General features: G+C 41.6%; 1 protein-coding gene across 3 annotated transcripts in view; it reads right to left on the bottom strand.

Annotated features, from left to right (window-relative positions):
• Window positions 1-5912: 5912 nt before the first annotated feature.
• agbl5 (AGBL carboxypeptidase 5) overlaps window positions 5913-27681 on the bottom strand; it is a 107821-nt gene continuing 86052 nt past the window's right edge. For all 3 annotated transcript variants that reach the window (XM_078213041.1, XM_078213042.1, XM_078213043.1), the window contains 4 exons: window positions 26182-26342; window positions 23024-23142; window positions 16388-16483; window positions 5913-13463 (listed from right to left, as the gene is read on the bottom strand). In XM_078213041.1, the coding sequence (XP_078069167.1) occupies window positions 16412-16483; window positions 23024-23142; window positions 26182-26342 (352 nt within the window). In that variant the 3' untranslated portion in view covers window positions 5913-13463; window positions 16388-16411. The remainder of the gene's footprint in view (window positions 13464-16387; window positions 16484-23023; window positions 23143-26181; window positions 26343-27681) is intronic.

Here is a 27681-nt window from a genome sequence, read left to right as displayed (position 1 = left end):
AGCGCCACCTGCAGCACAGGAGCAGCACTTTATCCTTAGCAGTCCTCCCGCGACCGCGCCACCTGCAGCACAGGAGCAGCACTTTATCCTCAGTAGTCCTCCCACGACCGCGCCACCTGCAGGGTGGCGCCTCAGCTCTGTGTCCTCCGCGCACAGCCCCATCTGTAGGGCAATGGCGGTACCTCACCCCCCTCCGAGCCGTAGGAGAGGACACTCCTGGTACCAAAGCCACCTGCCGCGTCGGTGATGAACTAACGGTATTGTCACTCGACTATTAATTCAGTAAACGTGGCTAATGTTCTGGGCTCACCGGTTCGAATCCCGCCACGACAGATGGTGGAATTTGGCTTCAATTTTTCCTTAAAAGAGGCCAAAGTCACCTGCAAAAGAACAATATTGCGTGCGTGCGGGCGGGGTGATCGTTGCAAAAAATTCTAAGTGTGGAATTCGCGTTAAAAACTGGAGTGAATTCCGCAAGTTTTTTAAAAAATGAATCTCCCACACTCTGCACTACAGAGTGCATCAGCGTGAATCAGGCTGAAAATCAATGGGTGGGGTCTATCCCCCCTGGAGAGGCCGGCAGCATAATGCTGACGGGCCACTGGCCACGTGCTGATCTGTCAGTCCAAGCCCCCAATGGCTCGATCGCTGGCCCCACGAAATGTCTAGACCAGCCTCAATACCCTCCCCCAGCGCCGCCTGCCTCAATCTCCGAACCCCCTCCGGCAGCCCTGATCTCCCAATCCTCCACCCCGCAACGGCAGCCCTCCCACCCCGCCACAACGATGGCCAGCCCCAATCGCTGCCTTCCTCCCTCTGTCACCCAGCCCAATTGCAGAGTGGCAGCAGGGCCCCCACCCCTCCCCCTAGAGGCCCTGCCCCCATTAGGCCCCACCCCTTGGCACTGCTTGATGCCCAATGGACAGTGCCAAGTCACCCCCAGGGCATTAGAACTTTGGCCTTTGGGCAGTGCCAAGGTGGCAATGTCCAGCGGGCATCCCCCGGCACTCCCGGGGGCCTCGATGGCCGCAGACCTGGGGAGAACGTGCAAACTGCACATAGGCAGTGACCCAAGGCTGGAATTGAATGTGGGTCTCTGGAGTTGTGAGGTAGCGATGCTAACAACAGTGCCACCACGCAACCCACACTTGTAACCAAGTGTCCTGTATGTATGTATACTTGGTGCCAATTTTCTTTCCCTTTCTATTAAACTGATTGTAGGTATGGATTGTTCTGTTACACGAAAGGGAGGGCCAGAGACATCCATAGCCGATAAACTGGCCAGGGTCGTGCATCTGGATCTGCCGACTGAGCTGGTCTGCAAGTCCAGGACAGGACAGAGCAGTACCAATGTTAGTTATGAGCAGCGAGCCAGGACTTCCGGTGAACAGCCTGCAAGGGAAAAACTAAAATCAGAGACAAAGCAGTATAAAGAAGATTTTTTTTGAGGTACGGTTTTGTTCATTGTGCCGAGGCAAATCAGCATACAAAGCCCATGTGTTATATGTGGGGAAACACTGGCGAATGAGACTTTAAAATCCTCAACTGCAAAGGCATCTGGAGACTAAGCATGGCAATCTGGTGAACAAACCTTTGGATTTTTTTCAAAGGAGGCAGCATGAACTGAAATCATCAGCTCAAGCTCTTAGCAGAAATTTAACCTGATATGTGCATTGCCCTTTTGTCCTGTGAACCTGATTGGAGTGAGATCATGAGGACCAAGCAGGCTCACCTGTCAGATTAAGTAGTAAGTGAATGTGTCACAAGAGTCGGCCATTTGGTAAAAGTGGATCGCCAGAAAGAAGTTTGAAAAGCAGTGATTCACATGAGCACTCGAAACGCCATAGCACACAAGGCTATGGACCAAGTGCTGGAAAATGGGATTAGAATAGATGGGTACTTGATGGGTGACACAGACACAAAGGGCCTCTGTGGGGGCGATTCTCCCAAAAAAATTTGAAGCGTCGAATCCACGTAAAAACTGGAGTAAATCCCACTGGTTTTGTCAGTGAGATTTTCAAAATGAATCTCCACATTCTGCAGAATGCACTCGTGTAAATCTCGCAAAAAAATCAGGGGACGGGGCCTATGCCCGCTGGAGAGGCTGGCAGCATAGCGCTGAGCGGGCCAATGTGCATGCACTGATCTGTCAGTGCCAGGATCGGCGCATGCTCAGTCGCCCACACTGCCAGCCTCCCGATCGCTGGTCAGCTCAATCACTGGCCAGCTGCACAACCCCAAATCGCTGCCTCACCGACCCGTCCGCGGCCTGATTGCTGCTCCCCAAATGTGTCTGGGCCAGCCTTGACCCGTCCCCAGCCCGCCTCGATCTCCACCCCGCTCTCACCTGACACTCCCGATCTCCCAATCCCCCCTCCTCCACTTCAGCTCCGACCTCCCCTGCACTCCCCGCATCCCTCCTGCAGTCCCAATTTCTCCCCCACCCCCCGCAGGCCCGAGCCCCCAGCAGGCTGACCGCCCCCCCCCCATTGCTCAGCCCCGATCGCTGGCCTCCCTCCCTCTGTCACCCAGCACAAGTGCAGAGTGGCAACAGGACCCCCCACCCCCACTGATCACCCTCCAGAGGCCCCGCCCCAATGGGCAGTGCCAAGGTGCCCCTTGGGCAGTACCAGGTGGGCAATGCCCAGGGGGCACCTCTTTACCCCCGACCCTCTGGGGCCTCGATAGCTTCCCTTCACTCCATCGGGGTCCGGCCACCAACTCCCTGCAAATGGGGAACTATAATAAACCCCGCTGGAGTGAAACGCTCCTGTTGGGGGAGGGAGAGGCTAGCGGGCCCAGCGATTCCAGTCCCAGGCCCACTCATTATATGTTAAATAGATTAAAATGCTAATTTGAATAATTTATTCAGCTCCACATTGATTTCCAGCGCTGAACTGATGGCGCCAGAAATCCGGCTGCTGGAGACGCCTAGAGGCCATGGCGCCCAGCGGGGAGCCCACAAAACAGCCTCCACTTGAGTCTCCTGGCCCGCTACACTCTAAAAGTAGGATGAGAGAATCACTCCCTGTGACTCTATGGTTATGATTGAATTTAAGAGACAAAATATCTGTCCTGAGTACTTGTTTGTTTCCCCTTCTCGCTTCTCGGCCTTTTGGCTAAGATCAAGTGTAGTATGGTCGGCCGCACTTGGTCGAGGTCATTAGGTTATGCTGAGGCTTCATATGTTTCATACGAAGCAATTTTTAAAAGCGGCATCTCGGCCTTTTGGCTAAGATGCAAATGAGCTCAAGTCTTGGAGGAGGAACCTCCCCCTTCTCCAATCAGCTTGGCTCATGTAGATCAGGCCCAGGACAGGGTGGTTTGGTCGCTCGCCCTGTCTTGTCAGCCTGGATCTGAAATGTCTCAACTTGTTGAGACTCTGAATTAGATTTGATTTGATTGAATTGGAAAAGTATAAACAAAAAACAAAAAACAACTTGTTTGTTTCCCCTTAAATGCATCTATACTATTTGCTTCAACCAACCGCTGTAGTAGTGAGTTCCACATTCTTACCACTTTTTGGGTCAAGAAGTTTCTTCTGAATTCCTATTCAATTTCTTGGTGATTATCATATTGGTTGCCTCCAGTTACACTCTTCCTCGCAAGAGGAAATATTATCACTGTATCCAGTCTATCAAAATATTTCATTGCTTTAAAGACCTCCAGTAGGTCATTCCTCAGCCGCCTTTTTCAAAAGGACCCCAGCCTGTCAATCCATTCCACATATATATTATAATCTACCCTGATCCCTGAACTCAAGGCCTGATTTAAGGGGACTACCCCCAAGGTCATTTAAACTGACCAAGAAGTAATAGAAAGTTAAATTGTTTTATTGTTAAATATGCTAGAACTTCAGCATCCTCAGGTTTTCTGGGTCATCCTTGGTACTGCACTCGCCGGCTCCAACGCACCTCTCCCTGATGAGAGGTGCATTCTACGTCCATTTTGAGCAAGAGGTCAGCGAGAGCATGCCCTCTACCCTGGAAGCCCTGGGTGAACTTGTATCTGGGGTCACCATTGCAGATGTCAGAGCAGCTTTCTTGAAGGTCAACCCACGGAAAGCGACTGGCCCGGATGGGGTACCCAGACGTGCACTCAGATCCTGCGCGGATCAGCTGGCAGGGGTATTCGCAGACATCTTCAACCTCTCTTTACAACAATCTGAGGTCACTATCTGCTTTAAGACGACGATCATCATCCCGTTACCTAAGAAAAACCAAGCAACGTGCCTTAATGACTATCTGCCGGTGGCTCTGACATCCATCATTATGGAGTGCTTCGAAAGGCTAGTCATGGCATGAATCAATTCTAGCCTCCCGAACTACCTGGATCCACTACAGTTTGCCTACCACCGCAACAGGTCCACAGCAGACGCCATCTCCCTAGCCCTACACTCAACACCATTATTCCCACAAAACTCCATGGCCTGGGCCTCAGCTCCTCCCTCTGTGACTGGATCCTGAACTTCCTAACTCACAGACCACAATTAGTAAGGATAGGCAACAACACCTCCTCCACGATCATCCTCAACACCGGTGCCCCACAAGGCAGTGCTCTCAGCCCCCTGCTATATTCCTTATATACCTATGACTGTGCGGCCAAATTCCCCTCCAATTCGATTTTCAAGTTTGCTGATGACACCATCGTAGTGGGTCGGATCTCAAACAATGACGAGATGGAGTACAGTAATGAGATAGAGAATATGATGAACTGGTGCAGTGACAATAATCTCTACCTCAATGTCAACAAAACGAAGGAGATTGTCATCGACTTCAGGAAGCATAAAGGAGAACATACCCCTGTCTACATCAAGGGGGACAAAGTACAAAGGGTCGAGAGCTTCAAGTTTTTAGATGTCCAGATCACCAACAACCTGTCCTCGTCCCCCCATGCCGACACTATAATTAAGAAAGCCCACCAACGCCTCTACTTTCTCAGAAGACTAAGGAAATTTGGCATATCAGCTACGACTGTCACCAACTTTTACAGATGCAACATAGAAAGCATTCTTTCTGGTTATGTCACAGCTTGGTATGGCTCCTGCTTTGCCCAAGACCGCGAGAAACTACAAAAGGTTGTGAATGTAGCCCAATCCATCACGCAAACCAGCCTCCCATCATTGACACTGTCCACACTTCCCGCTGCCTCGGCAAAGCAGCCAACATAATTAAGGATCCCACGCATCCCAGACATTCTCTCCACCTTCTTCCATCAGGAAAAAGATACAAAATCTGAGGTCACGTACCAACCAATTCAAGAACAGCTTCTTCCCTGTTGTCAGACTTTTGAATGGACCTGCCTCGCACTAAGTTGATCTTTCTCTACACCCTAGCTATGGCTGTAACACTACATTCTGCACTCTCACATTTCCTTCTCTATGAACGGTATGTCTGTATAGCACACAAGAAACAATACTTTTCACGATATGCTAATACATGTGACAATAATAAACTAAATCAAATCACTCCCTGCATCTTCTCCACAAATATCAGGGCCTACCAGTCAGCTGGTCTTATAGTACCTCTTGGTACTATAATCCCATAAGTGGTTACATTAGGATGGCTTCAAACATTAAGCACATAGGGATTGAGCAGAAATTGCCAGAGTTCAGAAGTCAGGGACAATGGTGCAGAACTCTTTGGTATAGAAAGCCAAGAGAATCTTTTGGACAAGCTTGTGGAAGCTTTCATTTAGTGAAAAGTTTGGTAAACTGTCTGCCTCGGAATGTTTTCTGGAACGTGATTGGGCTGAAACTCTTTACATAATTCGGAAATGAAAAATAGAAATCATCCAATAAAGAGAAGAATAAAAACAGACTTGAACATTCAAGTGGAAGAAGAAAATTGGTCAATTTGAAGTAACCAACAGACTCATAGGCTATGAAGTTAACGACAGATTCAGTTGAAAGGACTTGATCAATTTTTATTGTAAAGATATTACCATATCAAAATGTACAAAGCTTACAACATTTTCATAAACAAATATGAAGAATTTTTTTGCACACATATTTATTTTCAAAAGCTTTTATACAGATCTATTTTCACATTGCTCATTTCTTTTGTCTGAAAATTTCCCCTTCTTAGCGTTGTTCCTTCTAATTTTCACTCTTCAATGTTTTATCCTCTGATTTAAATGCTCATCCATTAACGTGAGCTGGAAAAGTTGCTTCTCATTACCCTGAAACTATTTCTCTTTGTACCTTAAAATAATTCTGTGAAATATATTTGCATTTTAGACCCTCAAAGTATAACAGAGAACAACAGTGCTGTGATAAACACACCATTTATTTTTCCATTCTGTGTAACTTCTCTTTGCCTTATTTTTTGCTATTTTTGAAAAGTCCAAAGTAAACATTAAAACATCCTGATTTATTTCCACAAATATGAAGCAAAAGAATGAATTTCTAAAATTATAGAAACTGCTATCTTATTGCAGATTTATAAAATTAGTAAAACTGTGCAAACTCTACAATCTTTTGTCTTAACTTATTTGAAGGTAATTCAAAAATCTTTCAACCTGATGCTCTATATTTCAAATTGAACAATCTATCCCAAAGTATATAGTTCCATAATTTTGGAATAAAGCTTGGCCAAAATAACTCTGTACTGGTATAGAGATGCTGGCTATTTACAGGAGTTATGAAACATCTTCATTTCCCTTTCATAGTATCTGCTGATAACCGTATTTCATAGAATCCCCATAGTGCAGAAGGAGGCCATTCGGCCCATTAAGCCTGCACTGCCAACAATCCCACCCAAGCCCTATCCCCGTAACCCCATGTTTTTACCCTGCTAGTCCCCTTGTGAGGGGCAATTTTTCTTAGCATGGTCAATCAACCTAACCCGCACACCTTTGGACTGTGGGAGGAAACCAGAGCACCCAGAGGAAACCCATAAAACAGACACAGGGAGAACATGCAAACTCCATACAGTCACCCAAGGCTGGAATTGAACCCAGGTTCCTGGCACTGTGAGGCAGCTGTGCTAACCACTGTGCCACCCCCATCATTTGCTTCGGAAGTCTCAGCATTCTGTGAATTCACACCATTTGCTAGCACAGGCACAGATGATTCAGTAAAATTGGTGCAATAATTTCATATTATACACACATTGCGACGAGGTAATTGAATGATCATGAGATGTATTGTGCAGCCTTGGCCATTTACATTTGAATGAAACAATTTCAAAAGACCTTTGGAAATTTATTATATGTTTTTCTATCAGTTCAATTTTACTTTTTTGTGATACACTTGGGTTTACATCAGAGGTTTTAGTCTCACCCACACTGTAAAACCCCCTTTATAGCATTACAAAAATCACCTGGACAAAAGTAACCTGCTTCTAAAGTATTGGAGGATTTTTATGCATCATATGCAGTGCTTTAAGGTGGGTGTTGGAGAGGGGTTGCAGCTTTGAGGGAAAGTGAATTTCCCGTTCACAATCTGATATTAGTTTTTTAGATGTTGCCAAAACAATTTGTACAAGATCTTATGTTTTACTGCCCTTCATTCTGGAAGAATAATTCCTAAGCAGTACCACATCAATGAAGAGCCTTGTCCTTTCACCCTGCTTCTTCAGAGTTCAACTGTACAAATCATTTGACTTTATATTGGTAAATTAGGATATTGGCACATACATAAATTCTAATTTCTAGAGCATCCTTCATGTTTATTAAACAGTTTAATAAATGATCAAAATAAAAAGTAAAAAAAAAATATGAATGTCAATCAAAAAGAATGTTCATACTCTAAATTGAAGGATTTTTAATTTTTCAAAATTAGTTAGGTGATGCTATTTCAAATGATTAATTTTGTTTAAGTACTCCAAGGATCTAACTAGCTGAAATGGCACAGAACAGAATTATTACCAAATCCAAATTGTAGACACAATGGATGGATAACGTCAATGGTATAATATAAAGTGCAACTACATCCTTTAACATTGACTTGCTCTTGTTGTTAAAAGTTTCAACCAAGTTGAAATAGAAGTCATAGAAATTTACGGCACAAAAGAGGCTATTCAGCCCATTGTGTGCACGCCAGCCCAAAAAAAGAGTCTCCAGTCCAATGCCACTTTCCACTCTTGGTTTGCATGCTTGTAGGTTACAGCATTTCAAGTGCATATCTGTATAGTCAATCTGCTTTTATCTTTGTAAATCACAGGTACAAACATGATAAATCACCATACCTAGATAATATCTCATTTCAAATATTTAAACAACTGTGCAAACTTGTTTTATATCAAACAGTGTTATGATCGCAAGGGAGACCAATAACTTCTAAAAATAAGTATGAACACCTCGGCAATTAACTGAAAAGAACTGTGCCACAAGATTTCACATTTTAAACAAAAACCTTTAGTGTACAGGAGCTGAACAGAGCAAGCAGTACAAACTTAACAGTACATTTCGTAAACACTTACTCTTCAAACCAAATGACAAAAAAGAGCACTATCTGTTCTACAAGAAACCCCTGTATTTTACAGGATCATGAGGGTTCCTTCACTTCTTGAACCCAACAGGGTGTGCCACAGCTCTCAGGAATGCATTTTGATTGCCCTCAATGTCTCTGCTGTTCTCCGAGAAATAAGAGTTCTTGGGGTCACTACACCAGCATCCACTGTGCAGCCCTCCAAATCTTATTAGGCACTTCACGATTGTGAGCACCCAAGCTCAAACATGCACCTCACCACATCCTGCTCAGTGACTCAAAATTATGAAATAATCTTGATTTCTGATAGCTTCCTGCGACTGGTCTACAGCCTCTGATTCAAAGCTGCTTCTGGGAATCATAGAGATAAACCCAAAACAAATGAACACCTGCCTGCAACCTAGCCCCATGGCACACCTGGGATGTCACATATAGATTTAAATTAATTAACTTTATCTTCCAAAACATCCATCCAATTCTAGGTTGCACGTGATAATTTATCTCTCTAATGGGGACAACTGCAATCTTACCAGATCAGTGGCTCCATTCCAAAGCTAAGAGAGGATTGCCAATTGTTCATTGTTTTCCCAGTTCCAACTTTCAATCTTATATATAACTTTTAGCTTGGGGATTGAATTTTTAAATGTAAAATAATTGAAACATCTGGTTTGAGAAGTTGGAAAATTATTGTAATTCAAGTGTGACCTATGCTTATTTAATATTTATTAGTGTCACAAATAGGCTTACGTTAGCACTGCAATGAAGTTACTGTGAAAATCCCTTAGTCGCCACACTCTGGCACCTGTTCAGGTACACTGAGAGAGAATTTAGCATGGCCAATGCACCTAACTAAAGACATGCTGATTAGGTGCATTGACGATACTAAATTCTCCCTCAGTGTATCTGAATAGGAGCCGGAGTGTGGTGACTAGGGGATTTTCACAGTAACTTCATTGCAGTACTAATGTAAGCCTACTTGTGACACTAATAAATATTACAACCATTTTCCAACTTCTCAAACTAGATGTTTCAATTATTTGACATTTAAAAAATTCAATCCCCAAACTAAAAATTATATTCCTAAAACATAGGAATAAGGAAATTATATGTTTATATGTTTTCGTTACAACAGTTATTTTTTGTAAGTGTGTGTAATGTTTAATTCATGAAGGAAAAACAGTCCACTCACTGATCAGAACATTACTTTCAGTCTTAAAAATATCAACATTTTGTCCTGAATAAAAGCTGGTCCATAGAAATTTATCATAATTTTGTGCATTAAAATAAGAAAAAATAGTTAATTGTCCATTTGCAGCCACACCCCCAATTAACATGAGTAATGATACCTACTAGATTATCAGGGGAACCTTCTCTTACCCTATTATTTTATCCAGTTAACAAAACGAGAGAATAAAAATAAATGAGAATGGTCTTGAAAGAAACCCGAAACCCCCCTTGATACTCAGTTGCACTAAAAGTGGAAATTGTTCATCTGTGATAGGTCTTAATAGGAAAGAGTCATCTGCAGATGTACAGTGATTGTGAAAAATGCAATCTATGATAGGATATCTCTTAAACACAATGGAAACCTTTGGCATCTTGTTCCTAAATAAATGAATTGTATGTGACAGGAACTATATAGAAAAGCTGCACAGTTCATTTGGCTGGTATCCTTACCCAGACATACATAATCATCCAGGACAATGTGAACTGTTCCTTTAAATTACATGTAGATTACACACAACATTTGAAAGAGGTGAAGAGTGTAAATTACTGTCTGATACAAAGAAGAGAGAAAAGATTCAAGATCATTTACAATAGTGAGTTTGATTTCCATTGCTCAATTTAGTTTGTCAATACTCATTTTACAAAGTAAAAAAAGTTGGTTTTATTTTGAACTGTTTGACAAAATATTAAAATATTGCTAGAAAAAGACAAACATATTCTTACAAAGAAAAACAAAGTATATAAAATCAGTTACCCAAATATCCTGCCAGATATGGTCTATGGAGAGGGAGATGCCATTATAAAAATCTAAGTGTAACAACAGCAAAAATGTATCCAGAAATTTTCAATTGTGCAAATATATAAAGTGAATAAAATAATTAAGCTGCAAAATGGGGAAAAGAGTTCAGAATCAAGCAAATATGTCTGAGTTTTACCCAGATCTTAAATTAATTCTCACACTATTTATGTCGTAAATAATTATGGGAGAATTCAAACCAGTACAATGACTAATGCCTCTTTTGTGAAATATTATTACCATAATTGATGGCGTCAGAGTTATTCATCATTTGTTATAGAGAATTATTTCACAGTGATAATTTAGGGATTCAAGTGAACATCATTTGCACAATTAAAGTTTACATTGACTGGTCAATTGTTGAAAGATAGAAATACTATTCCTGCACAATAAATAACTAAAATGTTTTTAACATGGATATACAGGACTAGACTCCAACATATTTACAGCTACAGTTCATTGTAACCATTTCCACAATTAGTCTAGATTCATAAAATATTGCAGAATAATTTTTTGTACAAAAGTTCATCTCAGAAGTTACCATCTTTTACATTCTCTTCAAGAGTGGTATTTACACTTTGCAAGTGTAACAATTCTTGATTCAAAAATATATTAGGAAAATATTCAAATTACAGAAACTTGTCAAATGTAAATTTTAAAGCTAACAACAACTATATCAGTAGTGAATTCTAAAGTAGGAATAAACCAAACATTCAACAGGTTCTAAATAAATAGGTGATGTAAAGGAAACAGGAGAGTTTTCTGGTCAGCCATACTGCAGAAGATATGGATATGCCGGCGTTGGACTGGGCTTGGCGCAGTAAGAAGTCTAACAACACCAGGTTAAAGTCCAACAGGTTTATTTGGAATCACAAGCTTTCGGAGCGCTGCTTACCTGATGAAGGATCGGTGCTCCGAAAGCTCGTGATTCCAAATAAACCTGAAGGACTTTAATCTGGTGTTGTGAGACTTCTTACTATACTGCAAAAGGCAACGGCAAACTACTGTCGTACTTTGCCAAGCATAATCATAGACCAATCCAATGGAAGTCCATGATCGCCAGCGCCCACTTAGAGCATGGTACCTGGGGGAAGAGAAGGAGGTGTAAAGGAGTCAAAGATCCACTTTCTAGGAAACAAAAACTGGATAATCTCCCTAACCAAGATCTCACAGGTTATGAACTGCTATACAACAATTATTTAGTTTCTTCTGTTAGTTTGTACAAAACTGAATTGGAGGGCCAAATGGGCTGTTTATGCGCTGGAAAATTTATGATTTTATACGTTCCAGTAGGCACTTTGTATCTTGTTGCAAAAAGACTGCTTAAAAGGAGTATTTGCAATGGAATGCTTTACAACGACAAAACAGTACTGACGGTTCCCAAGCGTACTTCAGGCTGGAGTTGCTGCTTTGCAAGCACAGCTCCTAACCAATGCAGGGACTGGATTAGTATACTGCAAAAATGGCAAACAGCAAGAAATACTATATCCCAGTGGAATTACTACAGATCAGGATTTTTGTAACGTTTGATATAGTAAACAGGTATGATACAAATAAATTAGTCATAGTCTCTTGCTGTGGTGATATCACAAACTCAATCCAATGAAGCCCAGTGGGATCAAGTTTTACATCCTTTAGTCAAGTAGGTTTCAGTTATTAGGCAGTTACAAACAATTAAGGTGGTGACACGTATATTTAATGGTATTTACCTAACTGAATAAATTATCATGGGTCTATCTTGTGCACCTCAGGATGTTCATCCTAAGGAGATCCACAGAACGTCAATTGACATAGTACAGTTCAGATACAGATCTGCTCATCTCTATTGCTAATCCCGGTCTACACCAATTGATTTCTAAGTAATCAAGTTCATGGTTCTAACCTGCAGGCTGATTTCAGAACCGAGAGTTTAATGATGAAAAGGGACTTACTGAGAATTAACACTGCACTCCAAACTCATGAGCCATGATTATGCTGTCTGTCAGTTTTGAGTGCATCACAAAGAAAACATATTATTCCAAAACATTTTGCCAACTCTTGCAAAGATCTCATGTGGCAGGAAAAAAAAGCACACAATGCAACATTGATATAATTAAACCTATTTAAGATTGCTTGCATGTTTGGCGAAGAGCATTTGGTTTTTTTCTTTTATGTCCATAAACAAACTATATGTGCCAATGATCCCAACAAAATCAACTTAATGATAAACCTTAAACAAGCATCATAAACTGCACTGAAATGTACTCAAAAATGTTTCAAAAATGTAATGTTCATACTATTTGCACAACACTGCTTTAATTGTGTTAGGACTTCATATGATTTCTAAATGCGTATTTTGTGGCATTGTTACGATCTCTCATATTTCTGGCATTGTATTAATTGTGGGTGTTGTAAAGGATAACTTTAGAAATCATGTTAACAGTTCTTGGAAACAACAATATGCTAACTTCACAAATTACAAAGTTTACTTAAAATTTGTTCAAGACGCTTCAAAATTTCATAAATGGCAGTGCCAACTCTGAGTTTAGTTATGAGAAGTCAATTTGCAGCGATTCTAGTATAATCGTTAGCAATTATTTGCTTGTTAGAATATGCATACAAAAGAGTTTTTCCTGCCTGATACATTGGAATATTCAAGCTTCCAAACACGGATTCAACTTTGCAAAATCATAAAATCTTATAGCTGAGGAGGCCATTCAGCCCATTAAGTTAGTGTCACTTGTCCGAAAGAACTATGCATTCAGTTCTGTTGCTTTTCCCTTTTATATTCTTTTAAATGTTTTATTTTTCACATATTTATCTAATTTCTTTAAAAACAAAACTGCTGTGGGTTCTGTTTGGTTTTCTACAGGTCTTTATGACTTAAATTTCCCACTGAAATATTATTGAACATTTTTATCAGATCTCCTCTTAAACTTCTTTGTCGTAATGAAAATATTCCTTCTCTTATCTTTAGTTTCATCTTCGTGGATGCCCTTCCACATCTTCCCCATGACTTTTGTGTACTTCCTGAAGAAATAAATTTAAAATTAGACATAATATTCTAACTGCAGCCGAACGAATGATTTGTATAGGTTTACCATTAGATTTTGTTTTGTTCAGTACCTCTATCATTAAAACGTAGGATCCCATGTGCTTTATAAAAATGTCCTCTCATTTTCAAAGATTTATATATTTGAACACCTAGATGCCTTCATTCCCCCTGGTTTTATCATTTCATATATATGTTCTCTCATTACTTTTTCTCCCAAAATCTATCTCCTCACACTTCTTCATATAAAATCTCAATGGATATCTGCCGAATATACTAATTTGTCCATGTCTCCCTGAAGCTACTTGCAGTCTACTTCACTGTTAATCATGTATTCCATTTTGTATCATTGCAAACTTTGATATTGCAACCCCTATAACCCCAGTTCAGATAACTCATTTTTGTTGGTATAGAATTTCAGCAGGAATCTGTGTGGTATGAATAACACCAGCAAGGCAGTATTTGTTGCTAATGCCTAGTTTCCCTGAGGAAATGAGGAGTGAACAAACTACTGTGGGAGTGGAGCCACGTGTAGGTCGGAGGCTATCACTAACTTCACTCAACTTTCTAAGATGGGTGCCTTCATAGCCCCATGTCTGTTTCTATTTTGACTTTTGTGGCTTTTGCTACCAAATAAACCTGTTGGACTTTAACCTGGTGTTGTTAAACTTCTTACTCTATTTTGAGCAACATGTTAATCATTTTTTCTTCAATTCTCCTTACCCTGCCTAATAACCACCACCTATACCCTTCCATTCCCATTACCGCAGTCTACTGTGAACACTGAGGCCAAGTAGTCAGAGAATATCTATTTAGAGGCTGGATTCTCTGACCTCGCCCACAACTGGGATTCTCCAGTCCTGCTGCAGTGAACAGAGATTTGGTTGAGCGCCAAATTCTCTGTTCTCGCTGGCAGCGGTAGTGGGATGTGTGAGACTGGAGAATTCGGCCAGGATTTCCTTCCTCATACCTAACCAGCTCCATAATCTTTTAAACCTCTTTGACTTTGTATTAAATGCCTGTCAATCTTTCGTACATCACCTCTTAACTTTATAAACCATTTTTTAATCCTTCTTACTGCACTTGAGTTTCTTTTGTACAATTGGCTTTGTTAGAGGCTTTTATTTTACAAGTAAAAATTGCTTCATTTATTGTTTCATTGAAAAACTTCAATTTTTTTGATACCACCTTTTCTTCTTTTCCAGAAATGTTCAGTCAGTACTCCAATCACCCCTTGTCTGTGTGTTTAAGCACTGTTTTAGCTGTCAATTTTTATTTCCCATTTACCAAGTTATTCTAGTTAATTTCTCTTCCATCTAATTAAAATTGGCTCTCTCCAGTCACATGCTTTTATTTTAACTGCTCCCATTTTCGATTTTTGCATGAAATTTAGTTATGCTATAGTCATTGTTTCCTAAATATTAGCCTAGCCCCAGGATGTCAACTTGTCCAATTCATTTCTTAGAACTAAATAAAACCAGCATTACCTCTTTCCCTGGACACATGATGGGAATCCCTCCTTTTTACCATCCATTTACCCTCACCTATTTGTGAACAACTAAAGCCCCCCTAACGTAGTGAATACTCAATCAAAGGGTATATTCGAATCTGAGATCGGCAGATCTTTAGGCTCTAAGGGAATTAAGAGATAAGGGGAAAAGCATGGGAAAGTGAAGTTAAGGGCGGCACGGTAGCAGTGGTTAGCACTGCTGCTTCACAGCTCCAGGGGCCTGGGTTCGATTCCCGGCTTGGGTCACTGTCTGTGTGGAGTTTGCACATTCTCCTCGTGTCTGCGTGGGTTTCCTCCGGGTGCTCCGGTTTCCTCCCACAGTCCAAAGATGTGCGGGTTAGGTTGATTGGCCATGCTAAAAGTGCCCCTTAGTGTCCTGGGATGTGTAGATTAAAGGGATTAGTGGGTAAAATATGTAGGGATATGGGGGTAGGGCCTGGGTGGGATTGTGGTCGGTGCAGACTCGATGGGCCGAATGGCCTCTTTCTGTACTGTAGGGTTTCTATGATTTCTAATGTAAAAGTTCAGCCATGACCTGACAGAATAGGGAGCAGGCTCGATGGGCTTAATGGCTTACTCCTCTTCCTATTTCTTATATCCTACATCCCCTCTTGCTTCCATTTGTATCTAATTTGCCTACAGGGCTCTTTCTCCATTTTATTCCCCAACCAAAAAGATTCAATCTTGTCTCGAACCTACTTTAGACTTCTGCAATGTATCTTTGAATATTACCACCACTCTACCTTTTTTTCTTCCTGCCTTCCCCTACTTTGTAACATGGAATGTTCATCTCTCAATTCTGCCCGAACCCAGATTTTTTGTGACGCTATGATATTATAACACAACAAACATTTGTACCAATTTTACTTTCAATACTTTGAGAAATCCCAGGCCCTTATTGAAAGGATTAAAAGAGATCGCACAATCAGGATCATCAGATCATCACTCCTATTTACTGGTTCTTCCACCCAGGCAAGTGAATAGTACTTGATGGGGGTGGAGACAAGGGCTAGCAAAATCAGCTCCACTACTTCCTCAAGGGGACATAAATGGTTTCAAGTATGATCAGCTTCTTAAACGTCCAGTTTCTGATGAAAGCTCTGATAATCAGTGTTAAGAGTCGGTCAGATGTTTTTAAATTGGTCAGGTGTTTTTAAACTATCTCGTGAGAAGTTGTGATAGTGTTGCACAAAATACCCTAGCTTATTTGCCATGACACTCAAGAATCACTTTTGCATTATATTGAAGGCATATAGGTAGAAGGCTAGCTTCAAGCTAGCAGCAACAGTTCTGCACACCAATTTAAACACATGGAAATAAAGGTAAAGTGACACCAGACATACTCATTTCAGGCCAAGCTAAAATGCACACAATAAAAGTTTCAATACAAACCGTAGAAACAGAATAATTATGGTATCAGCCATCAGTACAAAATGAAATTATCTGTCTATACGTGGGAATCTGCTCTGTTCCAGTTGCCAACGAAAGCTGTAGAAAAAGGTACAAGAATTACTATGGAAATAATAATAATCAGAACGACTGGAATAATTTTCTTCAAGCATTAAAATGCATTTCAAATACTACATGAGTTAAGTACATTGCTGCATAATTTACTTCATTAATTTCAGTCTGCAACCATTGTTTCACTCCTCCACAATCTGTGGCTATTGAAAACATTGCGTGAGATTGAATACAGTTGAGTTATAGAAACTGAATATGTTGTGGGAAATTAAAGCACAATTTATTTCCATTTTTTCTTAAAAGTATACTCAACAAAAACCAATTTAAGATACTACTTCAGGTCAGTACAAAAGTCCTAAACTGAGGTACTTCGCTTCACTTTTGTGTATTACATTTATTTTTTGTTACTGCTTGTTTTGTCAACCTGGCAACTATAATACTTAGGTAATATTTACAGTAAAACAGCCACTTCCCAATTAAATAACTCGGTCCAATCATCACTTTAAGTATATCAAATTGTAAATGAATTTTAGTATGCAAGGTTTTGATCATTTATATAATTAAAAGTTTTACCCCACTGCCATTACATATTCACTGGCAACATTGCAAGTCATGCCACATTTGGATTGTTTTAAAATGTCCCATCACCTGACACACCATGAACAATGCCATGAGAGATATACCAACAGTTAGATACAGTAAAGTGAAGGTTATAAAATGGTTCTTCGTGCACATTTTCTGGATGGGAATGGCAACAAAATGACTAGTTTGGTAGAATTATGTCCTGTGCCTCAAGGAGGCCTGAGAAACATCCCAATGCTGTGTTGGCCTCAGAAATTTTTCAAAAGTCCCAAATGACCATCTGAGTTGTAGAGTAAAGGGTTAATGGTTATGTTAATTAGACAATGATGTTGTAAGCATGACATCAGGGTCAGATAACCACTCTGTGCCCAGAGAATAATGTACATCCTGTGAGGTCTTGGAAGTTAATTAGTCAAAATAAATAGTTCAGAGAGATTACAAAATAATGACTCTCTCCAAGACACATACAAGTAATAAAATCTCACTGAACCAGAAGACAATACAAGTAATTGGAAACAAGCCAAGCTACGGTGGCAGTGCTAGATGCTGCAGTTTAAGAAAACTGAGGCCACAGATTTGGTGGGTAAGTAGAACTGAGTCCACAAAAAGATCAGCCATGATCTTATTGAATGGCGAAGCAGGCTCAACGGGCCAGATGGCCTACTCCTGTTCCTAGTTCTTATGAACCCATGAGTGAAGACCAAAGAACTTCTACAAAGAAGAAGAACAAATATAAAATGTACCTTGGTAGGGGATGGTGAATGAACCACTCCCAATATTGGCAGCCACTGAACAGCCACTACCCCTTCCATAGCCCTTCAAACACATATGCACTTGGGGCCATAGCTGATGATGTCCTGGGGAGGCAAAGAATCGAGGAGACCTCAGCATCCTATGAAGAGATTTTGAGGGCCATCAATAATTACCTCTGCTCTGAGAAGAATCAGATATTGAACAGGTGCAACCCAATGAAATGGGCCAAAGACTGCATGAACCCAGCAACTAATTTATTCATGACATGTATAGAACTGGCCAGCAGTTGCCGTTACAAGCTTTAAAACATGAGTTAATTTGTGAGCGCATTGTAGTCACCGTGCTCAACAAGGTGCTGTCAGACATCTTGTAAACCAGGGATATTAGTGAAGGCCAAACAGTTTGCAAGACAAGTAGAGTTGCAAAGCAGGATTGGGTTTATTTTGGGAAGATGTGGAGGGTTGACCCAGTACGTAAGCCCAAAGTCAGGAGACACACCAAAAAGCCCATGAGAAAGGCAGCCAAAACCACCTAAGGGTGGGGAAAAACCCTTCCGACTATTTTAAATTGTTCCAGATGCGGCACCAGAAAGCAGCATTGTCGTAAAGAATGCCCAGCAGGTGGGGGCGGGGGGGGGGGGGGGGGGGGGCAGAAGCTTTTCCTGAGGCAAGATCAGACATTTTAAACAATTCTGCAGATCAAAAGCACAATTTAAAGGAAGAAAGCTGGAATGTGCTTCCAACCATTTTGAAGTCCAGGATATTGGAAATACTGCATTTCAACCAGTCTATTTTAAAGAGAAATCAATGATCCCGATAGAAATTCTGGCCTGTTGAGCTAGAAGTCCAAGGATACAGAACAGAATTTAAACTATACACCGGGGCTGGGGTCACAGCTACAAGTTTCAGGCTGCACAGACCTCAAAGTGAAGGCTCAGTTCATTGCAACCCTTAGGCATGAAGATAAAATTAATGAAATTCTTCATAACTTACAAAAGCAACCAGTTTTGAATATCTGCACCACAGCGTGCTCCGGACTTAGTCTTTAAAAAAGGTAGATCAGACATCAATAGGTGACAGCAGAGCAATTTTCAGAACTGAATTTCCAAAGTTGTTCCAAGGACTGGGAGAGCTGAAAACTGCAGCAGAAATTGAAGTCGATACATTACACAGTGAGCTGGTCTTTGTCCATTGGAGACATGCTTGGGGAGGTGGAAACATTAACAAAGATGGTGACCATCCACTAGATGAGATTCTAGACCTTGGTTTGTTCTTTCAGGACAAAGTTCAAGAGAGTCAAGTTGCTACAGAAGCAGAAAACCCGTTGAAGGAAGAGGTCCTAGATCTTACTTCACTCTTTGACTCCACTGTCAATGATCGTCAAGTTTTGTTGTCTCTTTTGAAGGGAATCACTTTTTGTTGAAGAAGGTAATAAAGAAGTGAATTTGTCTACTTATTCCACCAATGACAGGCAATAACAATTGCAAGCAGCAAGAAGCTACCCAGGGAGAACGAGACACTCAACTCCAAACTGAATCAAACCGAAAATGAAAGTTCAGAGCTTATTAATTGGCACAAATCTAAGCTGTAGCTCACACTTGGATCTCATCAGCAAGTCATGTATGCACTCAAGCTTTCTTTCAGTAAAGATGCAGGGGCCCAAACCACAAGACATCTCCAGCTGAAAAATACTACTCAGGGACTTCCTGTTGCTCTTGTTTCAAAGGTTTATTCCATTGTTAATGATGGCGCAATCCTACTTTCTCCTGCTGACTCCAACATCCCATTGTCTGCAGTGAAACAGCTCATACTGAAGCAAGTACAGAAATGTTATTACCAGCTATAGGAAATGAAATTCCTACCCTAAGAGTAGTAGGGAAGTCTTCCTTTCCTCGTATTCTGCAGTGTCTTCAAGGTGTTTATCGTTCTTCATTACATCTTCCAAATTCATTCATGGCTCAGTGTGCGACACAGAAGAAGATAACAGAGAGAATTGCAGTTCTTTGTTTTTTTTCAATGAATTTTGATCACTCAAGTCCTGGAGGGTTCTGTCTTGAATCAGATTTCCATTGATTGGTTCTCACTGCCTTCACATTCAGATCATCATAAGAGTTATAGTCCAGGAGTTAGCTGTCACGAGAAGCTGCTATGCCACTCCACCAATGTGTTTACCTTCCAAGGAGAAGATAATGGAACACACACACCTTACACGTCCTCCAAGAGAGCCGAGGGCTACTGGGGATTGATGCCTTTGGCAGAAGTGACTTGGAGTGGGATGAAGTAGGAGTTAGATGGAAAGTATAAACAGTACATGAGACTTACAGACGGTGGGAATGTAACGTAAGTAGTTTATCAAAATAATGTCACAGTTCTCAGATCATATTTGGGAAGAGATGTAAGTAAAGGGTTAATCATTAATGAGATAATGATGGTCACGTTGATGTAACATGACATCAGTGTCAAATGACCAGGAGACTCCATGGGAACAAGACACAGAACAGTCTGTGTCCGGAAAATAATGTACTTACCACGAGGTCTTGGATGTAAATGGTTCTAAATAAATAATTTTGGAAAAAAAACTAAATACTGACTCTCTCCAAGTCACTCACAAAGTGAAGCCTCTTCGAGCCAGAATGCCATTCAAGTAAATAGAAACAAGCCAAACAATGGCGGCAACCCAAAACATAAATCAGGCATTTGGCCACTTCCATTTGTTAATGAGCAATTACATGGATCCTCTGAGAAAATGGGTTGACTTGAGCAGAGCAGCAGTGTGCATTAAACACAAACGTCAGATTTTTCAATAATTCTACACTTTACTATAGTTCACAGATTATGGCGGACAACAGATTTTTTTTCAAGATAGATCTATATAAATCTGTAGCTCCAAATACATGCTGATTAGTATTATGCAATGGTTTACTAACTTGACTTGCTCCTAACCCTGACGGCTTAAGATTGACCACTGAACTGGAGGAAGTCAGTCTCAGAACCATTTAAAATTAAAATTTCAAGAGATATTGGTAGAAACAAACTTCATGACTGAAGTAAGTTGTGAATCATTCACATGATACAAAACGGTGCTTGTTCACTCAAATACAACTGTCAATCAAACATACATTTAAAAAGAGATCCACTTGGCTCCACACTAACAAAGTGCTGCTATAGTAATCCAGTGGTGACAAGTGGATACATTACCAGTTTATAACAGTATTTTGGAACAAAATGAACCAGCCAATATGCCAGAGAATGACTAAATTCTGTAAGTTAACCTGTGTATTGAACCCGGGTCCCTGGCGCTGTGAGGCAGCAGTGCTAACCACTGTGCCATAGTACCACATGTCTCAGTATTCCTAGGTAACAGTCATTAGGATTTCTGATCCCTTCTATGTGTGGATATAGAGCAAAGACAGAACTGAGCTCACCATTGATATTCCCATTGCCATATCGCCCAAACCACACCATCTGGGCTCAAGTAACTAGATGAGGTCCATTGCCCCAGCAACGCTCACTAGTTTCAGAGGTAGAAAGGCGAGAATAGTGTAAGCATTGGCATAAATCAATGCCCTTGCTGCAGTACAAAGAACAAAGAACAAAGAACAATACAGCACAGGAACAGGCCCTTCGGCCCTCCAAGCCCGCGCCGCTCCCCGGTCCAGGATTGAATCCTGAATCCAGGATCACCACCCAATTTTCCAGCCTATCTACATCCTAATATCCTATCCACCGAGCTGTCCCTCACAGCTACGATGCTTTGTTCATCACAACCTATTAACTCACCCCCACCCCCCCATTCCAGATCATGTGATCTCCAGGGAGAGGCGAAAACCCAGAGTGAAAACCCCAGGGCCAATATGGGGAAAAAAAAATCTGGGAAATTCCTCTCCGACCCCCTGTGGCGATCGAAACGAGTCCAGGAGATCACACTGGCCCTGATCAGAAAATGCTTCCCAACCCTATTCATTTCCACTTCTGCTTTACGAACACCATCTGAATTCCCTGCCCCGAGACAGGTTCCCAACTATCCGCAGTCTCGCTCTGTACTGGCACCAGCAAGATGATCATATAATGAAGCCTTGAAACGAGAAACAAAGAACAATTAGCCCGCGCCGCTCCCTGGTCCAAACTAGACCACTCTTTTGTATCCCTCCATTCCCACTCTGTTCATATAGCTGTCTAGATAAGTCTTAAACGTTCCCAGTGTGTCCGCCTCCACCACCTTGCCCGGCAACACATTCCAGGCCCCCACGACCCTCTGTGTAAAATATGTCCTTCTGATATCTGTGTTAAACCTCCCCCCCTTCACCTTGAACCTATGACCCCTCGTGAACGTCACCACAGGTATGGCAGCAAGGGCATTCTTAAATAACTTTACAGAAAACGCACACCCACTCTGTGCAAATAAAAATGCTGTCTTATTTTATGAAAGTATTGCATTGGGAAGCATCCGACGATTATGTATAAAAGGAACAAATAAGAAAGAAGGAATGCTGCAGCAAAATTAAATTTGGTGATTCACGTTGAATTCAAATTTGATTTTAATTGTGGTGAATCCTTTCAAAGTAAGAATGATTTTAGCTTTCAAAAAAGAAAGCTGCTCTATTTGGCACAATTTATTACAGTATGATTCAGAAAAAGTGCCAATTTAGTTTTCAGCAAGGGTGTCCTAAACTGAGAAAACTAATCATACATGTGGTTGACGGACCTCCATGCTGGTTATATTGGAAGAATAAACTCACTGCAGGGTTGTGAAGCAAACAGCTTAAATGCACTACTACAGAAAACTTAGCATTGACCTGTGCAGGACAGATTTATACAGCGCCTTCCATGACCAAAATACTTTACAGCCAACTAAATGTGTTTGCAATGTAGTGACTGGTGTAATGGAGGATAAGTGGCAGCCAAATTACGCACAGCAAATTCACACAAACAGCAATGTGATAGCGTTCACATGATCTGTTTTTGAGATGTTGATTGAAGGATAAATATTGGCCAGGGCACTGGGGGTAGCTGCCTTGCTCTTCTTCAGAATAGTACCATGGGATCCTATATGTCCACCTGAGAGGATAGATGGGGCCTTGTCTGAAAGAGGACATGTCTGGAAGTGCAGCACTTCCCCCAAACTTCATTTTTGTGCTCAAGTCCAGGAATGGGACTTGAACCGAAAACCTTCTGACCTCGAAGCAAGAGTACTACCATTGAGCCATAGCTGACATTGCAAGTATGCAAATACCTTCTCAGAAATATCCAGCTGAGTTTCTGCTTCACTAATAATTGTGCGTACAGAGTCTTCAGAAGTACATTTCAGTACTGATGGAGTCAAGGTCATTGCAGAACAATCCAATATGCTACCTGCCAAGACAGAGAAAACATGGATTATTTTCCAGTCATATCCCTGGTCAAATTAGGAACAAACCATTTTGTAAATATTTTAATTCCAAGCTGCTACTTCTTCAATATTTGAACCTAAAACTCTAAAAATGAATGTTGCTAAAATAATCTTTATCATGTTTTACTTCGTTCCTCTTCATCCATTCCAATGTTCCCAATGTTTGCATTTTCACTGAATTAATGAAAAGATAATAATTATATGAGATTTGAATTTATATAGTGTCTCATCACATATCAAGAAATATCCCAAAAGACTTGAGCATGCAATGAATTATGGTGAAGTGCAGATACCATTAACTAGATAAACATAGCAATATGCATGAAGAAATCAGAATTCCAAATTTGGAAGACACATTTTTCACTGTTTAGTTCATTCTAGACATGAGTTTTTACTTGAATTAAGGCAAGTGTTGCAAATGAGCTGTGATGCAGTTTATGTCCACTTCAGTCTTCTGTCTCTGTCCATTCTTCTGTCCGCTGCAGCTCTTGTTGCTGCGGTAATGGGAGAACGGCCAGTTGCTCTGATTAAGGGGCGGAAGTCCCAACTGCAGCCAGCTGACGCTGATTTGAGCGTGAAGTGGTTGAGGGACATTTGGAGTCAGCAGGGATGGCGGGAAGGGAAACCCCCACCATCTGAAAAGTTCAGGCCATGAAGTTAATTATAGATGTCGCTGGTAGATTCTCCATGCTAGATTGGATGAATAAATCTGACACCATAGGGTTGCAAAGTGAGCATTTTGATTTTCACTCAGCAAGACTGGTGACTTTCATTGCAGATGCAGAAAACTGCAACCAACATGATTCCTCTGTCTGAATGATAAAATCAGATGCCTGTGCTTCTCCAGCTACAAAAGGACTGCAAATATAGTGAAACCAATAAATTGAGATCCAGCTCCATGTGCCCCATTTTGAGCTACGTATGCATTTGAATACAGATCAGGGAACACTCAGGTTAATTTTGTGAATCGAGGAGGTAACTTGGGTTGAGAAATCCATTCTACAATGCTGTAGACCCATGTCTGATCTGCTTTCCCTTTGTGTCGTTTTCTACGTTTAGTCTCAGAATTATCCCGGCTCTATAAGCAGAGTCAATCTTAGTGGATTCAGATTGCAATAATGACACCTTGTCCCTGAATGAAGGTTAACAATCATACAAATTTAAAAGCTGCAAGCTGCTATAAGAAAAACCACAGATCTTGATTAAAGCAGACCTAGATAAGCATCAAGGTCCATAAAACTCATACTTCCAAGGGAGGTTGTAGTCATGTACTATGCACGCAAGAATTTAATTGAATGATGTGCAGCCTCAGCTCATTTGTGCCCATTAGAACAAGGAACAATGGAAATGGGAGGATTGGGAGTTTGATATACCATTGGTCAGACATATAGCCATCATTGCTTGATAATATTATGATTAGGTAGACCTGCACAAGTTGCAATTGGAAAACTATACCCTTATGTAAACCTAATCAATAGTTGTAAATGGATATAGATAACCTCTATACGAATGAACATCTCTGACTGGTATATGCTAATTAATTGTAATTGAATCTGGAGGTGTATGTGTTGTGTACAATCTGTATCCGGTGCTCTGGACTGTGTCACCAGGGCATACTAGGGCCCTTGTTATAGCTGATTTTAAACAGCCGATTTTAAACTCTGAAATTCTTCATCTGTCTACTTGAAGGGAACAAAGTCTGTAATAAGTTGAACATCAAAAGCCCCACAACAAACCTGATGATGTCACAGCAAAGGGCGGGGAAGATCCGAAACCGTGTTCTCGCCGGCGAGGTTTGCAACTTCCAGATCTTGAGCCCCCACTGGCATTTGCAAAGATGGTGAGCATGGGCTCAAGATCCTCCACTTTCTATGGAGTTTAGAAGAATGAGTGGTAATCTCAGTGAAATATACAAGATTCTGAAGAGTCTTGACATGGCGGACACAGAGGTTGTTTCCCCTAGCTGGGGACACAGGGGTCCAGTCTCAGAATAAGGGGCATTTACCTCATTTAGGATGGAGCTACAAAATGTCTTCACTAAGAGGGTTGTGAGTCTCCAGAATTCTCTACTCCAGAGGGTTGGGGATGCTCCAACATTGAACATAGTTAAAGCTATGTTCACATTGTCTGTACCGGGCGGCACGGTAGCACAGTGGTTAGCACTGCTGCTTCACAGCTCCAGGGTCCCGGGTTCGATTCCCGGCTCGGGAAACTGTCTGTGTGGAGTTTGCGCATTCTCCTCGTGTCTGCGTGGGTTTCCTCCGGGTGCTCCGGTTTCCTCCCACAGTCCAAAGATGTGCGGGTTAGGTTGATTGGCCAGGTTAAAAATTGCCCCTTAGAGTCCTGGGATGCGTAGGTTAGAGGGATTAGCGGGTAAATTAGCGGGAAAAAAAAAGGGATTAGCGGGCAGGGACTGGGTGGGGTTGTGGTCGGTGCAGACTCGATGGGCCGAATGGCCTCCTTCTGCACTGTAGGGTTTCTATGATTTCTATGACTTGATTACCTGTAAAGACTCGCATTCCAACCATTATCTTGTAAATTGAGTTTGTGTCTTTATATGCCCTGTTTGTGAACACAACTCCCACTCACCTGATGAAGGGGCAGTGCTCCGAAAACTTGTGGCTTGTGCTACCAAATAAACCTGTTGGACTTTAACCTAGTGTTGTGAGACTTCTTTTTGTGTTTCCCTCCAGCCTCTAAACCCTCCCCACCACCCCACCCTCACCACCCCCACGCACACCCTCCTACCTCCTCACTAGGGTTTCTGAACTCTTGCTGACTATAATGCCTGGACTCACCTTTGAAGTAATTCTCAGCAGTGGCCACTACTTGCCTCTGGCGCTGTTGGTGCTACAAGAGCTGCCAGCCAATCTGACTGAAAACAGTGTGTAGGGGTTAAGGGTGGTTTTTCAAAGTGATACAGAAACAGATAGTGGTGCGGCACAAAGTTCAATTCTGCCACTTCTGTTCATGCTAATTCAAACAACGACTCTCGCACTTACATCCTTTGGACTCTTGTGTAACATTTGGCTGCACACTTTTCAACACTTTCAGCACAGGATTATGACTGACTGTGCGGGAGGTCAGGCGCAGATTTCCCTGGGATGTAAGCACGTCACTCTTTCTCACTGGGATTCTACTGGGCCTTGGCTGTTGTTCAGAACTGTGAGTGAAAACAAAACAGAAACCCAACATTTGTTTCGTGACCACTGACCAGAAACAGACAAAGATTGCAAAATTTATCATTTAAATTCTGAAAAAATACTATTTCTGGGGAAATAAAATAAACTCTAGGATGGGGTTTTATGGCCTCGCTCATCCCAAAACTGTAAAATTCCACCTGAGGTCTACCGACCTTTCCATGGTCCGTCCCTCACCCACTCCGATTCCCATGGCAGGCCGGGCGGTAAAATTCCAGCCTATGTATGCCTTTATATAGATAAGCTGCATATAGCTTCTAAGATTGTAATTAAAACTGTATTTGATGTGCATCCATAGAACAAGTGTCCATAGATCATAGACAACAACTGGAGGGTGTGGGATTGTATCCAATGAGCCTGTCAGCATAACGCATGCCAATTCATCTTTATGAAACTGGACTTTCTTTCACTATCCCATTCCAAATCCAGGCTGTTCGGAGCAAAAGTAGTGAGAAAATTGAACAGGGCAGTTGAGTGCCAGCTCCCCATCTTGCCTTAAACTTTCCTTCCTCCTATTACCTTCTGACAGAGAAGGCCACTGACCCACTGGATGTAATCATCAGTGGGGAGGCAGGACTTAACAACCCAATTCCAGTGCATTACCATCCCCGGAAACTGTGAAGAGGGTGAAGGTGACAGGTTCTCAATTGCTGAGAAGTTGCACTGTTCATTATGCCATTCGTGACAAAAAAAATCCAAATGTTTGTTGTCCAAAAGAGGGCTCAAAACTAAGCTCATTGAGCATCTAAGAAGAAGTTAATGCGGATTCTCTTGGGAGAGGCGCACAGGCGAGTTGTGTTGCTTTGAGGTTTAGGAAGCATTATGTGACATGTCTAGTGGTGAAAGCTGAGGGGGAAGTTAACTCTCTGTAGCTAACCAGATACCTGAACCAAGTCCCCAGGATTCTAGGATGTTGCTGATCGTTGGTGAGCCAGCTTGGTTCGCTAACACAACCTGGGAGAGTAGCCCTCTCACTAAGGCTGAAATTCTTCTCATTCAGCTTTAGGTAACCCCACGAGCCAAAACTACTGAGCATGCATCAGGAAATTTACTATCATTCTCTACTGGTCGTTGCATGGTTTTAGCAGATTCAAACTTCAGCGGAACTTCCCCTGAAAAGGTGACAGCAGACCTTCTCGGAGTGGTGCAGTTGCTTTGATGATGATCCCACAAAGCTGTTCGATAGGGAAATGGAGAACTTTCACCAAGTAACAATGAAGGAATGATTATATATGTTCAAGTCAAGGATGGTATGTGACTTGAAAGGGAAACTCGGAACTGATGTTTTTCCCATTCAACTCC

This window comes from Mustelus asterias, chromosome 5, assembly GCF_964213995.1.
Source record: "Mustelus asterias chromosome 5, sMusAst1.hap1.1, whole genome shotgun sequence".
Lineage (NCBI taxonomy): Eukaryota > Metazoa > Chordata > Chondrichthyes > Carcharhiniformes > Triakidae > Mustelus > Mustelus asterias.
The sequence above is the reverse complement of the archived record's forward strand: the minus strand, read 5'-3'. Positions and strand labels throughout refer to the sequence as shown.